Consider the following 14,878-nt stretch of genomic DNA (forward strand, 5'->3'; position numbering starts at 1 on the left):
GGTCGCGCGGGTACAGGTCATGCAGGGTCGCGCGGGTACAGGTCATGCAGGGTCGCGCGGGTACAGGTCATGCAGGGTCGCGCGGGTACAGGTCATGCAGGGTCGCGCGGGTACAGGTCATGCAGGGTCGCGCGGGTACAGGTCATGCAGGGTCGCGCGGGTACAGGTCATGCAGGGTCGCACGGGTACAGGTCATGCAGGGTCGCACGGGTACAGGTCATGCAGGGTCGCACGGGTACAGGTCATGCAGGGTCGCACGGGTACAGGTCATGCAGGGTCGCACGGGTACAGGTCATGCAGGGTCGCACGGGTACAGGTCATGCAGGGTCGCACGGGTACAGGTCATGCAGGGTCGCACGGGTACAGGTCATGCAGGGTCGCACGGGTACAGGTCATGCAGGGTCGCACGGGTAAAGGTCATGCAGGGTCGCACGGGTAAAGGTCATGCAGGGTCGCACGGGTACAGGTCATGCAGGGTCGCACGGGTACAGGTCATGCAGGGTCGCACGGGTACAGGTCATGCAGGGTCGCACGGGTACAGGTCATGCAGGGTCGCACGGGTACAGGTCATACAGGGTCGCACGGGTACAGGTCATACAGGGTCGCACGGGTACAGGTCATACAGGGTCGCACGGGTACAGGTCATACAGGGTCGCACGGGTACAGGCCATACAGGGTCGCACGGGTACAGGCCATACAGGGTCGCACGGGTACAAGCCATACAGGGTCGCACGGGTACAGGTCATACAGGGTCGCACGGGTACAGGTCATACAGGGTCGCACGGGTACAGGTCATACAGGGTCGCACGGGTACAGGTCATACAGGGTCGCACGGGTACAGGTCATACAGGGTCGCACGGGTACAGGTCATACAGGGTCGCACGGGTACAGGTCATACAGGGTCGCACGGGTACAGGTCATACAGGGTCGCACGGGTACAGGTCATACAGGGTCGCACGGGTACAGGTCATACAGGGTCGCACGGGTACAGGTCATACAGGGTCGCACGGGTACAGGTCATACAGGGTCGCACGGGTACAGGTCATACAGGGTCGCACGGGTACAGGTCATACAGGGTCGCACGGGTACAGGTCATACAGGGTCGCACGGGTACAGGTCATACAGGGTCGCACGGGTACAGGTCATACAGGGTCGCACGGGTAAAGGTCATACAGGGTCGCACGGGTAAAGGTCATACAGGGTCGCACGGGTAAAGGTCATACAGGGTCGCACGGGTACAGGTCATACAGGGTCGCACGGGTACAGGTCATACAGGGTCGCACGGGTACAGGTCATACAGGGTCGCACGGGTACAGGTCATACAGGGTCGCACGGGTACAGGTCATACAGGGTCAAACGGGTACAGGTCATATAAGGTCACACGGGTACAGGTCATACAGGGTCAAACGGGTACAGGTCATACAGGGTCAAACGGGTACAGGTCATACAGGGTCGCACGGGTACAGGTCATACAGGGTCGCACGGGTACAGGTCATACAGGGTCGCACGGGTACAGGTCATACAGGGTCGCACGGGTACAGGTCATACAGGGTCGCACGGGTACAGGTCATACAGGGTCGCACGGGTACAGGTCATACAGGGTCGCACGGGTACAGGTCATACAGGGTCGCACGGGTACAGGTCATACAGGGTCGCACGGGTACAGGTCATACAGGGTCGCACGGGTACAGGTCATACAGGGTCGCACGGGTACAGGTCATACAGGGTCGCACGGGTAAAGGTCATACAGGGTCGCACGGGTAAAGGTCATACAGGGTCGCACGGGTAAAGGTCATACAGGGTCGCACGGGTACAGGTCATACAGGGTCGCACGGGTACAGGTCATACAGGGTCGCACGGGTACAGGTCATACAGGGTCGCACGGGTACAGGTCATACAGGGTCGCACGGGTACAGGTCATACAGGGTCGCACGGGTACAGGTCATATAGGGTCAAACGGGTACAGGTCATACAGGGTCAAACGGGTACAGGTCATACAAGGTCAAACGGGTACAGGTCATACAGGGTCGCACGGGTACAGGTCATACAGGGTCGCACGGGTACAGGTCATACAGGGTCGCACGGGTACAGGTCATACAGGGTCGCACGGGTACAGGTCATACAGGGTCGCACGGGTACAGGTCATACAGGGTCGCACGGGTACAGGTCATACAGGGTCGCACGGGTACAGGTCATACAGGGTCGCACGGGTACAGGTCATACAGGGTCGCACGGGTACAGGTCATACAGGGTCGCACGGGTACAGGTCATATAAGATCACACGGGTACAGGTCACACGATGTAGAAAATCGCTCATGTAGGCATTAGGTATTGTGCAGCGTTCACAAGTTTTTAGTCCAGTCACTCTATAGACCCCGGCATGTCTCTCCTCTACAGATCACATCTTGGCTGTCTCTCTAGTCTCTCTATAGACCCCTATGGGGAGATAAGGTATGCACACCAGTGACTATGTAAGGGGAATACATGAAATAGCAGAAACTGCTGTGTGAATACTGACATGAAAAATCCAATAGCTATATGCAAGAGTGAAAATGTGAAAAATGGAATCTGCATTACTGCCATGAACATATGAATCAAGAGAAATTTAGCTACTGAATTGATCAATGCAATAGACCCCAACACTACGCCAAAGTATTTCTCTACGTTGGGGTCCCTAGCTTGTGTGTGTCCTCTCATGCAGGTAAAAAACTTACCGTGTATGGGACGCTGAGACCCAGGCTATTTATGCGTATGATATGGATTGGCAATAGGTGTGGTGGGGAGGGTTCACAAACGAAAAAATACTAACAAATAGGAATAACGTTTGGAACACCATTCTAAGTCCGAACTGGGTGCAAAAACCTAAAAAACCTAAAAATGCAGATTCCATTTTTCACATATTCACTCTTGCATATAGCTATTGGATTTTTCAAGTCAGTATTCACACAGCAGTTTCTGCTATTCCATGTATTCCCCTTGCATAGTCACTGGTGTGCATACCTTATCTCCCCATAGTGATTTTTTTTAGGTTTTTGCACCCAGTTCAGACTTAGAATGGTGTTCCAAACGTTATTCCTATTTACTCTATAGACCCCGGCATGTCTCTCCTCTACAGATCACATCTCGGCTGTCTCTCCTGTCTCTCTATAGACCCCGGCATGTCTCTCCTCTACAGATCACATCTTGGCTGTCTCTCCTGTCTCTCTATAGACCCCGGCATGTCTCTCCTCTACAGATCACATCTTGGCTGTCTCTCCAGTCTCTCTATAGACCCCGGCATGTCTCTCCTCTACAGATCACATCTCGGCTGTCTCTCCAGTCTCTCTATAGACCCCGGCATGTCTCTCCTCTACAGATCACATCTTGGCTGTCTCTCCAGTCACTCTATAGACCCCGGCATGTCTCTCCTCTACAGATCACATCTCGGCTGTCTCTCCTGTCTCTCTATAGACCCCGGCATGTCTCTCCTCTACAGGTCACATCTCGGCTGTCTCTCCAGTCTCTCTATAGACCCCGGCATGTCTCTCCTCTACAGATCACATCTCGGCTGTCTCTCCAGTCTCTCTATAGACCCCGGCATGTCTCTCCTCTACAGATCACATCTTGGCTGTCTCTCCAGTCACTCTATAGACCCCGGCATGTCTCTCCTCTACAGATCACATCTCGGCTGTCTCTCCAGTCTCTCTATAGACCCCGGCATGTCTCTCCTCTACAGATCACATCTTGGCTGTCTCTCCAGTCTCTCTATAGACCCCGGCATGTCTCTCCTCTACAGATCACATCTTGGCTGTCTCTCCAGTCACTCTATAGACCCCGGCATGTCTCTCCTCTACAGATCACATCTTGGCTGTCTCTCCAGTCACTCTATAGACCCCGGCATGTCTCTCCTCCACAGATCACATCTTGGCTGTCTCTCCAGTCACTCTATAGACCCCGGCATGTCTCTCCTCTACAGATCACATCTTGGCTGTCTCTCCAGTCACTCTATAGACCCCGGCATGTCTCTCCTCTACAGATCACATCTCGGCTGTCTCTCCAGTCACTCTATAGACCCCGGCATGTCTCTCCTCTACAGATCACATCTCGGCTGTCTCTCCAGTCACTCTATAGACCCCGGCATGTCTCTCCTCTACAGATCACATCTCGGCTGTCTCTCCAGTCTCTCTATAGACCCCGGCATGTCTTTCCTCTACAGATCACATCTCGGCTGTCTCTCCAGTCACTCTATAGACCCCGGCATGTCTCTCCTCTACAGATCACATCTTGGCTGTCTCTCCAGTCACTCTCTATAGACCCCGGCATGTCTCTCCTCTACAGATCACATCTTGGCTGTCTCTCCAGCCTCTCTATAGACCCCGGCATGTCTCTCCTCTACAGATCACATCTCGGCTGTCTCTCCAGTCTCTCTATAGACCCCGGCATGTCTCTCCTCTACAGATCACATCTCGGCTGTCTCTCCAGTCACTCTATAGACCCCGGCATGTCTCTCCTCTACAGATCACATCTTGGCTGTCTCTCCTGTCTCTCTATAGACCCCGACATGTCTCTCCTCTACAGATCACATCTCGGCTGTCTCTCCAGTCTCTCTATAGACCCCGACATGTCTCTCCTCTACAGATCACATCTCGGCTGTCTCTCCAGTCACTCTATAGACCCCGGCATGTCTCTCCTCTACAGATCACATCTCGGCTGTCTCTCCAGTCTCTCTATAGACCCCGGCATGTCTCTCCTCTACAGATCACATCTCGGCTGTCTCTCCAGTCTCTCTATAGACCCCGGCATGTCTCTCCTCTACAGATCACATCTCGGCTGTCTCTCCAGTCTCTCTATAGACCCCGGCATGTCTCTCCTCTACGGATCACATCTCGGCTGTCTCTCCAGTCACTCTATAGACCCCGGCATGTCTCTCCTCTACAGATCACATCTCGGCTGTCTCTCCAGTCACTCTATAGACCCCGGCATGTCTCTCCTCTACAGATCACATCTTGGCGGTCTCTCCAGTCACTCTATAGACCCCGGCATGTCTCTCCTCTACAGATCACATCTTGGCTGTCTCTCCAGTCACTCTATAGACCCCGGCATGTCTCTCCTCTACAGATCACATCTCGGCTGTCTCTCCAGTCACTCTATAGACCCCGGCATGTCTCTCCTCTACAGATCACATCTCAGCTGCCTCTCCAGTCTCTCTATAGACCCCGGCATGTCTCTCCTCTACAGATCACATCTCGGCTGCCTCTCCAGTCTCTCTATAGACCCCGGCATGTCTCTCCTCTACAGATCACATCTTGGCTGTCTCTCCAGTCACTCTATAGACCCCGGCATGTCTCTCCTCTACAGATCACATCTTGGCTGTCTCTCCAGTCTCTCTATAGACCCCGGCATGTCTCTCCTCTACAGATCACATCTTGGCTGTCTCTCTAGTCACTCTATAGACCCCGGCATGTCTCTCCTCTACAGATCACATCTCGGCTGTCTCTCCAGTCTCTCTATAGACCCCGGCATGTCTCTCCTCTACAGATCACATCTCGGCTGTCTCTCCAGTCACTCTATAGACCCCGGCATGTCTCTCCTCCACAGATCACATCTCGGCTGTCTCTCCAGTCACTCTATAGACCCCGACATGTCTCTCCTCTACAGATCACATCTCGGCTGTCTCTCCAGTCTCTCTATAGTCCCCGGCATGTCTCTCCTCTACAGATCACATCTCGGCTGTCTCTCCAGTCTCTCTATAGTCCCCGGCATGTCTCTCCTCTACAGATCACATCTCGGCTGTCTCTCCAGTCTCTCTATATAGACCCCGGCATGTCTCTCCTCTACAGATCACATCTCGGCTGTCTCTCCAGTCTCTCTATAGTCCCCGGCATGTCTCTCCTCTACAGATCACATCTCGGCTGTCTCTCCAGTCACTCTATAGACCCCGGCATGTCTCTCCTCTACAGATCACATCTCGGCTGTCTCTCCAGTCTCTCTATATAGACCCCGGCATGTCTCTCCTCTACAGATCACATCTCGGCTGTCTCTCCAGCCTCTCTATAGACCCCGGCATGTCTCTCCTCTGCAGACCACCTCTGGCCTGACTCACACTGAACCCATCTGCTGGTTCTTTGGTAAAACATTGCAGGTGCACTCCTAATCAAGACCTTGGGAGCTGGATTAACCCTGTCCTTCCCAGCTATCCTAGGTATAGGTCACACGGGTGCAGTAATTACTGTAAGGGCCCACTCACACTTGCGCTATTTTGACGCAAACGGAATCCGTCACTAATGTAGTACAGTTCATTTATTTACAGTGGAAGCGCGACATCGTGTGGACATAAGCGGTTACTGAAAGTTGTCGCGGGCGGAGGAGGGGACGCTGCGCTCACCCACTGCTCGGGTCCGGCTGCTGCTGCTCGGTGGCTCGAGCGATGGGCCGGATCCTGGGGACTCGAGTGGCGTTCCTCGCCCGTGAGTGAAAGGGGGTGGTTTGGTTTAGGGATATTGTCCGTGACGCCACCCACGGTTGTGGTGAGGTTGTGACACCACCGCTGCTTTGGACGGGGATCCCGGGAGCGATGACAGGGAGCAGCTTGGATGTTATTTCTCCCCTCCGTGGGTAGGGGGTTGGTTGTCCCGGGGCCCGGTGAGGGGTAGGGATGGATGGTAGGCGGGTTTACGGGGCCTGGTGAGGTGCAGGGTCGCGGGGGCAGCGCTGTGCCGCACGGCACGGTGGTACTCACTCAGCCAGTAATTCACGCGGAGTCTCTGGTCAAACGAACGGCTGGATGGACGGGTCCCACAGACGGCTGCGGTTGTTCTCCTCCCGGCAGGTTGATGGTGACTGCCTTTCCCTGCACCTGTGTTGTGTACGGTTCCAATGGCTTCCCACCGGTAACCCGCTCCCCAGCTTGGATGGAGGCTGAAGGAGCCCCTTTTGCCCGCAGGCTCTGACCCTGGGAACTGTAGCCTTGGCGGTGACTGTGTTTCCCTCTACGGTGTGAGCTGTTGCCTTCAATCGGGTCTTGACTGCTGGGAAACCCCGGAGGTTCCCTTCGCTAATGGATTTGACCAGTTTTACGGCGACTCCTAGCCTGGTTGGGGTCCGTAGGCCCTGCCGAATGGTGCTGGCTTCTCTTCGCTCCCCGATCCGGTACCGTCAGGCCACCGCCCGTCCACGGTCCTTATGGTTCGCTCCAATCGGCCCCTCCTGCAGACTGTCACCACCATCTGCCAACCTTGCTGTATGTGCCCGAGCCACACACCCGGACACGGTCAGTCTCCTCTGCTACCACTTCACTCTTCCACTTCAAAACTAAACTGACTCCTTTTCCCGCCTCCAGGACTGTGAACTCCTCGGTGGGCGGGACCAACCGCCTGGCCCACCCCCTGGTGTGGACATCAGCCCCTGGAGGAAGGCAATAAGGATTTTTGTGTTTGGCTTCGGTGTGCCTGACCGGGAGTGTGGGGTGGGGTGTGTTGGTGTAGTTCTGTGACGACCTGGCTTGTCCAGGGCGCCACACATGACACACACACGCGCCATAGTAACGCGCTTCCACTGTAAATAAATGAACTGTACTACATTAGTGAAAGATTCCGTTTGCGTCAAAATAGCGCAAGTGTGAAACTAGCCTTACAGATAAGTTTGATATAACTGGAGGGTGATGGGGGTTGTTGTCCTCTTTGCAGATGAGACGAGCAGAGCTGCAGCCCTCCGTCCTGGTGCACGGGGTGCGGTTACGTCGGCGGGTCACTGTCCCGGTTCCGCTGCTTTGTGTCGTTTATGTGTGTCAGCAGAGGATCCTCGTGTCGCTGGACTGCGCAGGGTCGGTGCATCTGTATCATGAGGACGGGCGGTTTCGTGGCAGCAGGCAGCTTCCGTGGCCGGTGGTCGGTCTGCTGTATGCGGCGCAGGTTCAGCAGTTTGTGGCCTGGACTCATCAGGAGCTGCTGCTGCTCGATGGCTCGTTTATGCTTCTGTCCAGGGCTCCTGTGCAGCAGGGAGTCTCCTCATGTGTCTACCACCCAAGCACAAACCTGGTCCTGAGCGGTGGACGTGGAGGAGTCAATGTGTGGAGTGTCGGCCACAGCGGACGAAGCCTTGTACTGCAGCGATACCTGAGCCTGGGCATGACGGCGGAGGACATGGTCACCGCGCTCACCACAGACACCGAGGCTCCTGAGGTGCACACGTGTTATGCTGCATGTAGGACTGGTGTATGGGACTATGACCTGGAGGATGGGACCCTGCGGAGAGTGAGACCACATCTACACACCAGGTAATGTGATGGGAAGCTGTGCGGGGAGATGCGGGGGTGATGGGATACAGCACGGGGAGGTATGAGGGTGATGGGATACAGCACGTGGAGGTATGAGTGTGATGGGATACAGCACGGGGAGGTATGAGGGTGATGAGATACAGCACGGGGAGGTATGAGGGTGATGGGATACAGCACGGGGAGGTATGAGGGTGATGGGATACAGCACGGGGAGGTATGAGGGTGATGGTATACAGTTCGGGGAGGTATGAGGGTGATGGGATACAGCACAGGGAGGTATGAGGGTGATGGAATACAGTTCAGGGAGGTATGAGGGTGATGGGATACAGCACGGGGAGGTATGAGGGTGATGGGATACAGCACAGGGAGGTATGAGGGTGATGGGATACAGTTCGGGGAGGTATGAGGGTGATGGGATACAGCACAGGGAAGTATGAGGGTGATGGGATACAGCACGGGGAGGTATGAGGGTGATGGGATACAGTTCGGGGAGGTATGAGGGTGATGGGATACAGCACGGGGAGGTATGAGGGTGATGAGATACAGCACGGGGAGGTATGAGGGTGATGGGATACAGCACAGGGAGGTATGAGGGTGATGGGATACAGTTTGGGGAGGTATGAGGGTGATGGGATACAGCACGGGGAGGTATGAGGGTGATGGGATACAGTTCGGGGAGGTATGAGGGTGATGGGATACAGCACAGGGAGGTATGAGGGTGATGGGATACAGCACGTGGAGGTATGAGGGTGATGGGATACAGTTTGGGGAGGTATGAGGGTGATGGGATACAGTTCGGGGAGGTGCGAGGGTGATGGGACACAGTGTCGGGTGATGGGACACAGTGTCGGGTGATGGGACACAGCGCGGGGAGGTAAGAGGGTGCTGGGATGCTGAGGGGGGGTGATGGCTCTCTGCGCGGGGGTGATGGCTCTCTGCGCGGGGGTGATGGCTCTCTGCGCGGGGGTGATGGCTCTCTGCGCGGGGGTGATGGCTCTCTGCGCGGGGGTGATGGCACTGTGCGCGGGGGTGATGGCACTGTGCACGGGGGTGATGGCACTGTGCGCGGGGGTGATGACACTCTGCGCGGGGAGCTGGGCGGCTGGTGCATTACTGCCTCGCTGTAGCCTCCTCTGTGGCTATGTAATATGTGATGGCCTCCGTGTTTCCGCAGAGCGATCAGCAGCCTCTTATATTCGGCGCAGCTTCACCTTCTAATATCGGGATCCAGAGACGGAAGTATTAACGTGTGGGACAGAGCGGGGCGGCTCGTGGCTGTGCTCGTGGGACACACCGGTGAGTTCTCAGGTCCAGCTTTATACAAACCTATATTATGGCGCAGTTGCTAATCAGTGGCGGTGACTCTCCTGAAATGACTGGTGATTCCCATACAGCAGGAGCGTTCACATCTGTGCAGTATAGACATAGATCAGTTTCATTATTGTCTGAATTGAAATTGTTCATTAATAGACACAAATAAAAGCGATACAAGGAAGACCCAGACATAATGTACCAATGTGATGACTCCCCTGAGGAAGCAATGGCGAAACACATGTAGGGGTAGGTAAGCACAACACTGCCCAGAGATATACAGCGGGGGGAAGAGGTTGTAGAGGGGTGTGTGGAGGAGCCACCGCACACTGGAAGATGGAGGTTACAGGAATAGTTGGCGGGCAGGGTCCTCTGTCCCTGGTCACCTGGCTGTGGAGCTGATGGGTGCTGTGGAGCTGATGGGTGCTGTGGAGCCTGTGTGGATGGAAGGTTGTCAGTAAGGTGGTCGGCCATACGAGCCCAGGAGACTCAACTGAACCCCTACATCCACCTCCTGGGGTGGGGAGCGAAGATGTGAGGTGTCGGGCAATGGATTCTCAGTGGTGGGGAGATAAGAGACTGCGCTCCAATTAATGAAGAGCGCTGATTTACGTCACAGTGTGTCAGTGCAGACAGGTGATCTTCACTAGTCACTAGACGCAACGTCTGGACAATGGCCGTCCCGGTACACTAGTGTCATTACCATCAACCTGATAAGCTGGGGATTTCTGAAGATTAGTCAGGTAATAGGGCAGCAATACATCTGTGGACAGCGCCCCCTCCGTCCATGGTTGTGTCTGGAATTGCTGCCCAACCCCATTAGGTGAACCCCTGACTCCTGGACAGATGGGCGCTGTCCGTCCCGTCTAGCACCCTCCTGTGTTGTCGGATGACACATAATTTTACCTTCAACCTTAAACACTATGAAACTAAGGCAGGCTTTACACGCTGCAACATCGCTAGCAATGTGCAGCGCGATAGCACCCGCCCCCGTCACACATGCGATATGTGGCTTCACACGCACATACCTGGTCGGTGACGTCGCTGTGACCGCCGAACAATCCCTCCTTCAAGTGGGAGGGACGTTCGGCGTCACCGCGACGTCACTAAGCGGCCGGCCAATAGAAGCGGAGGGGCGGAGATGAGCGGGACATAACATCCCGCCCACCTTCTCCCCTCCTCAACATCCCGCCCACCTTCTCCCCTCCTCATTGCCGACGGCCGCAGGTAAGGAGATGTTCGTCGTTCCTGCGGTGTCACACATAGCGATGTATGCTGCCGCAGGAACGACGAACAACCAGCGGCATGCACCACCAACGATATTATGAAAAGGAGCGACGTGTCAACGATAAACGATTTTTGACGATTTTGCGATCGTGGATCGTCGCTCCTTGGTGTCACACGCTGCGATGTCGGTAATGATGCCGGATGTGCGTCACTAACAATATGTCGTTACCGATGTCGCAACGTGTAAAGCCCGCCTAAGTCCATCGAGTTCAACCCATGACCCTAACATGTTAGTCCAGACTGGGAAACCTCCATGGGGCAGACAGTGAGCTCAACATTAGGGGAAAACTCCTTCACAACGCCACATACGGCACTACAACAAGGTCCCTGGATCAGCGTCCATCACAGAATCTACTGCACATACCCGGCAATCAGGGCCGGCCTTAGCCTGAATGGTGCCTTGTGCAAAACTGCCCTTTGGTGCCCCCTCTACTGATTTTTTTACCCAGTTTCCCAGGAAACAAACGAGGACAGGAGGCCATTTTTTTTTATATCCTAAGAAAATTGATCTCTTCAAATGTACAATAAATTACAAATTTGTGCTGGAGAATCTGCACCTCAAATCCACCACCAGTTTTTTTTAGAGGTCTCCCAATTTCAACCATTTATGCCGTATCCATGGACACTACACCCCACCCCAGCTCCAACTCCACCCCTCAAACCCTCCACACTCACCACCATTCTTTGAAAAATGTATGTATGTATATATATATATATATATATATATATATATATATAATATATATATATATATATATATATACACACAGTCATGGCAAAAAGTGTTAGCACCTTTGAAGTTGTTCCAGAAAATAAAGCATATCCCTTAGAAAATTAATAATACAGCCCCTACCCTTCCCCTCTCCATAATATACTCTCTACACTGACCCTTTCCATAATCTCTCTCCCACACTGACCCTATTTATAATATTCCCACACACACTGCCCCTCAGTGTACCCCCACACGATATCCCTGTGTATAATATCCCTACACATTGCCCCTCTGTAAGATCACACACACACACACACACACACACACACACTGCTCCTCTGTATAATATCCTCCCACACATTGCTCCTCTGTATAATATCTCCCCACAAACACTGCTCCTCAATATATCCCCCTCCACACACTGCTCCTCTGTATAATGTCCCCATACGTACACGGCTCCTCTGTAAATACCAAAACACACTGCCCATTTGTATAATATCCCACACAGTGCTCCTCTGTGTAGCATCCTACACACACACACACTGCCCCTCTATATATCTCCCACACACTGCAACTCTGTATAATATACACACACACAATGACCCTCTGTGTAATATCCCTCATGTACACTGCCCCTTTGTACACTATCCCCCACACAAGCTGCCCCTCTTTATATATATATATATATATATATATATATATATATATATATCTATATCCTCACACACACACACAATGCTCCTCTGTATATCACCCCACACACACTACTCCTCTGTATACTATCCCCCCCACACACATTGTCTCTTTGTATAATATCCTCCTGGCATATATGTCCAAATCCTGGCATATATGTCTGCATCCTGGGCCCTTCCTGGTATGCATGTCCCCATCCTGGTTTATTGTTCCCTTCCTAGCATAAATGTCCTCTTCCAGGTATATATGTCCAATCCTGGGCACCTCCTGGTATGTATATGCCACTCCTGGGCAGATTCTGGTATATATGTCCCCATCCTGGTTTCTGTCCGCTACTTGGTATATATGTCCTCCTCCTGGTATATATGTCCTCCTCCTGGTTTATTTGTCCCTTTCCCAGCATATATATCCCCATCCTAGGTTCCTCCTAATGTATATATGTTCCCCTCCTGGGCACATTCTGGTATATATGTCTCCATCCTGGTTTTTGTCCCCTTCCTGGTATATATCTCCTCCTTCTTGTGTATATGTGTCTTTCCTGGGTCTCTCTTCGTATATTTGTCTACTGCAAAAAGAAAAAAAAACAAACATTTTACTCACCCTCCCCAGCTCCCACATCCTGCAGCGTCCTCTCTGAGCAGCAATGCATTTCAGCTGGATGTGTGCTCACCACACATCCAGCTAAAGCAAGGCAGGGGCTGCAGTCAGCGGGCGCCCCCACGACCCAGGTCTCGAGTCAGCCGCCCCCCCACCATCTGCGGCTGGAGTCAGTGGCCCCGCCCCCCCGCGGCTGGAGTCAGCACCCCCCCGCCCCTGGAGTCAGTGCCTCACCACCACCACCACCCGCGGCTGTAGTGAGCACCCCCCCGCCCCCCCGTGGCTGGAGTCAGTGGCCCCCCCCACCCCCCGCTGCTGTAGTCAGCCCCCCGCGGCTGTAGTCAGCACCCCCCCCCCCGCCCAGTGGCTGGAGCCAGCAGCCCCCCGTGGCTGGAGTCAGCACACACCCCCTTCCCCCCGCGGCTGTAGTCAGCGCCCCTCCCCCCCACCCCCTGCAGCTGTAGTCAGCGCCCCCCCCCCCCCCCCACGGCTGACTACAATCCCACCACCCCCGGCAATCTTCAGCTCATAGAGCGCCTACCTCTCCCTGCCGGATACCGCGCGCTCGCCAGCTCCGCGTTGCCTGCAGCACTGTGATGAGGTGCAAAGTGATGACCTCATCACATTGGGCTGCGGGATGACGCGCCACCTTTCTGCTCTGCTCCACTCACAGTGCCTCCCCCACCACATGGCTTATTTTCTAAGCGATGCCCTAGGATGACTTTGCACGTACCTTAGTCATGTGCAGACTGCAGTTGTGGCTGGAGCGACACCGCCGGGCCCCTCTGCTGCAGCTGTGACTGGGGCTCGGTGAAGGTGGTGGGCCCGGCTGGCCAAGGGCTACATAAAGCTAAGTAATTAACCAGCGGCGGTTACAGTAAAAACGCAGTGCTGGGACCGGAGGAGCCAGGAAATGTACGACTTCTTACCTCTCTGCTGCGCCCCCCCTGAAGCATGGCTGTCGGTGCCCTGTGCGACCGCACAAGTCGCACTTGCCTAAGGCCGGCCATGCCGGCAATATTATATTCTATCAGAAAGGCGTCCAGGCTTCTCTTAAATTTTAGCTGTGAATCAACCATTACAACATTATGTGGAAGAGAGTTCCATAGTCTCACTGCTTTTACAGTAAAGAATCTGCATTTGTGATTCTGATTAAACTTCCTTTTCTCTAACCGTTGTGGATCCCCCTTGTAAATTATTGATTCCCGGGTCATTCATCATTTTCTGCAGTATCTGGTGCACATCCGCTCTCTATAAAGACAGATCTGCAGGTTTTTTCCCTCCGCTCTCTATAAAGACACATCTGCAGGTTTTTCCCTCCGCTCTCTACACACACATCTGCAGGTTTTTCCCTCTGCTCTCTATACAGACACATCTGCAGGTTTTCCCTCCACTCTCTATGAAGACACATCTGCAGGTTTTTCCTCCCTCTCTATAAAGACACATCTGCAGGTTTTTCCCTCCGCTCTCTATAAAGACACATCTGCATGTTTTTCCCCTCCACTCTATACAGACACATCTGCAGGTTTTTCCCTCCTCTCTTTATAAAGATACATCTCCAGGTTTTTCCCTCCGCTCTCTATAAAGACACATCCGCAGGTTTTCCCTCCGCTCTCTATACAGCCACATCTGCAGGTTTTTTCCCTCCGCTCTCTATACAGACATATCTACAGGTTTTCCCTCCGCTCCCTATACAGACACATCTGCAGGTTTTTCCCTCCGCTCCCTATACAGACATCTGCAGGTTTTTCCCTCTGCTCTCTATACAGACACATCTCCAGGTTTTTCCCTCCACTCTCTATAAAGACACATCTGCAGGTTTTTCCCTCCACTCTCTATAAAGACACATCTGCAGGTTTTTCCCTCCGCTCCCTATACAGACACATCTGCAGGTTTTTCCCTCTGCTCTCTATACAGACACATCTGCAGGTTTTTCCCTCTGCTCTCTATACAGACACATCTCCAGGTTTTTCCCTCCACTCTCTATAAAGACACATCTGCAGGTTTTTCCCTCCACTCTCTAT

General features: G+C 53.7%; 1 protein-coding gene across 1 annotated transcript in view; it reads left to right on the plus strand.

The window, feature by feature from the left end:
* WDR97 (WD repeat domain 97) overlaps nt 1-14,878 on the plus strand; it is a 126,009-nt gene that overhangs the window by 59,085 nt on the left and 52,046 nt on the right. The window contains exons 6-7 of the mRNA XM_075315986.1: nt 7,665-8,254; nt 9,429-9,550. Of these exons, the coding sequence (XP_075172101.1) occupies nt 7,665-8,254; nt 9,429-9,550 (712 nt within the window). The remainder of the gene's footprint in view (nt 1-7,664; nt 8,255-9,428; nt 9,551-14,878) is intronic.

The sequence above is a fragment of the Anomaloglossus baeobatrachus genome, chromosome 6, assembly GCF_048569485.1.
Source record: "Anomaloglossus baeobatrachus isolate aAnoBae1 chromosome 6, aAnoBae1.hap1, whole genome shotgun sequence".
NCBI lineage: Eukaryota > Metazoa > Chordata > Amphibia > Anura > Aromobatidae > Anomaloglossus > Anomaloglossus baeobatrachus.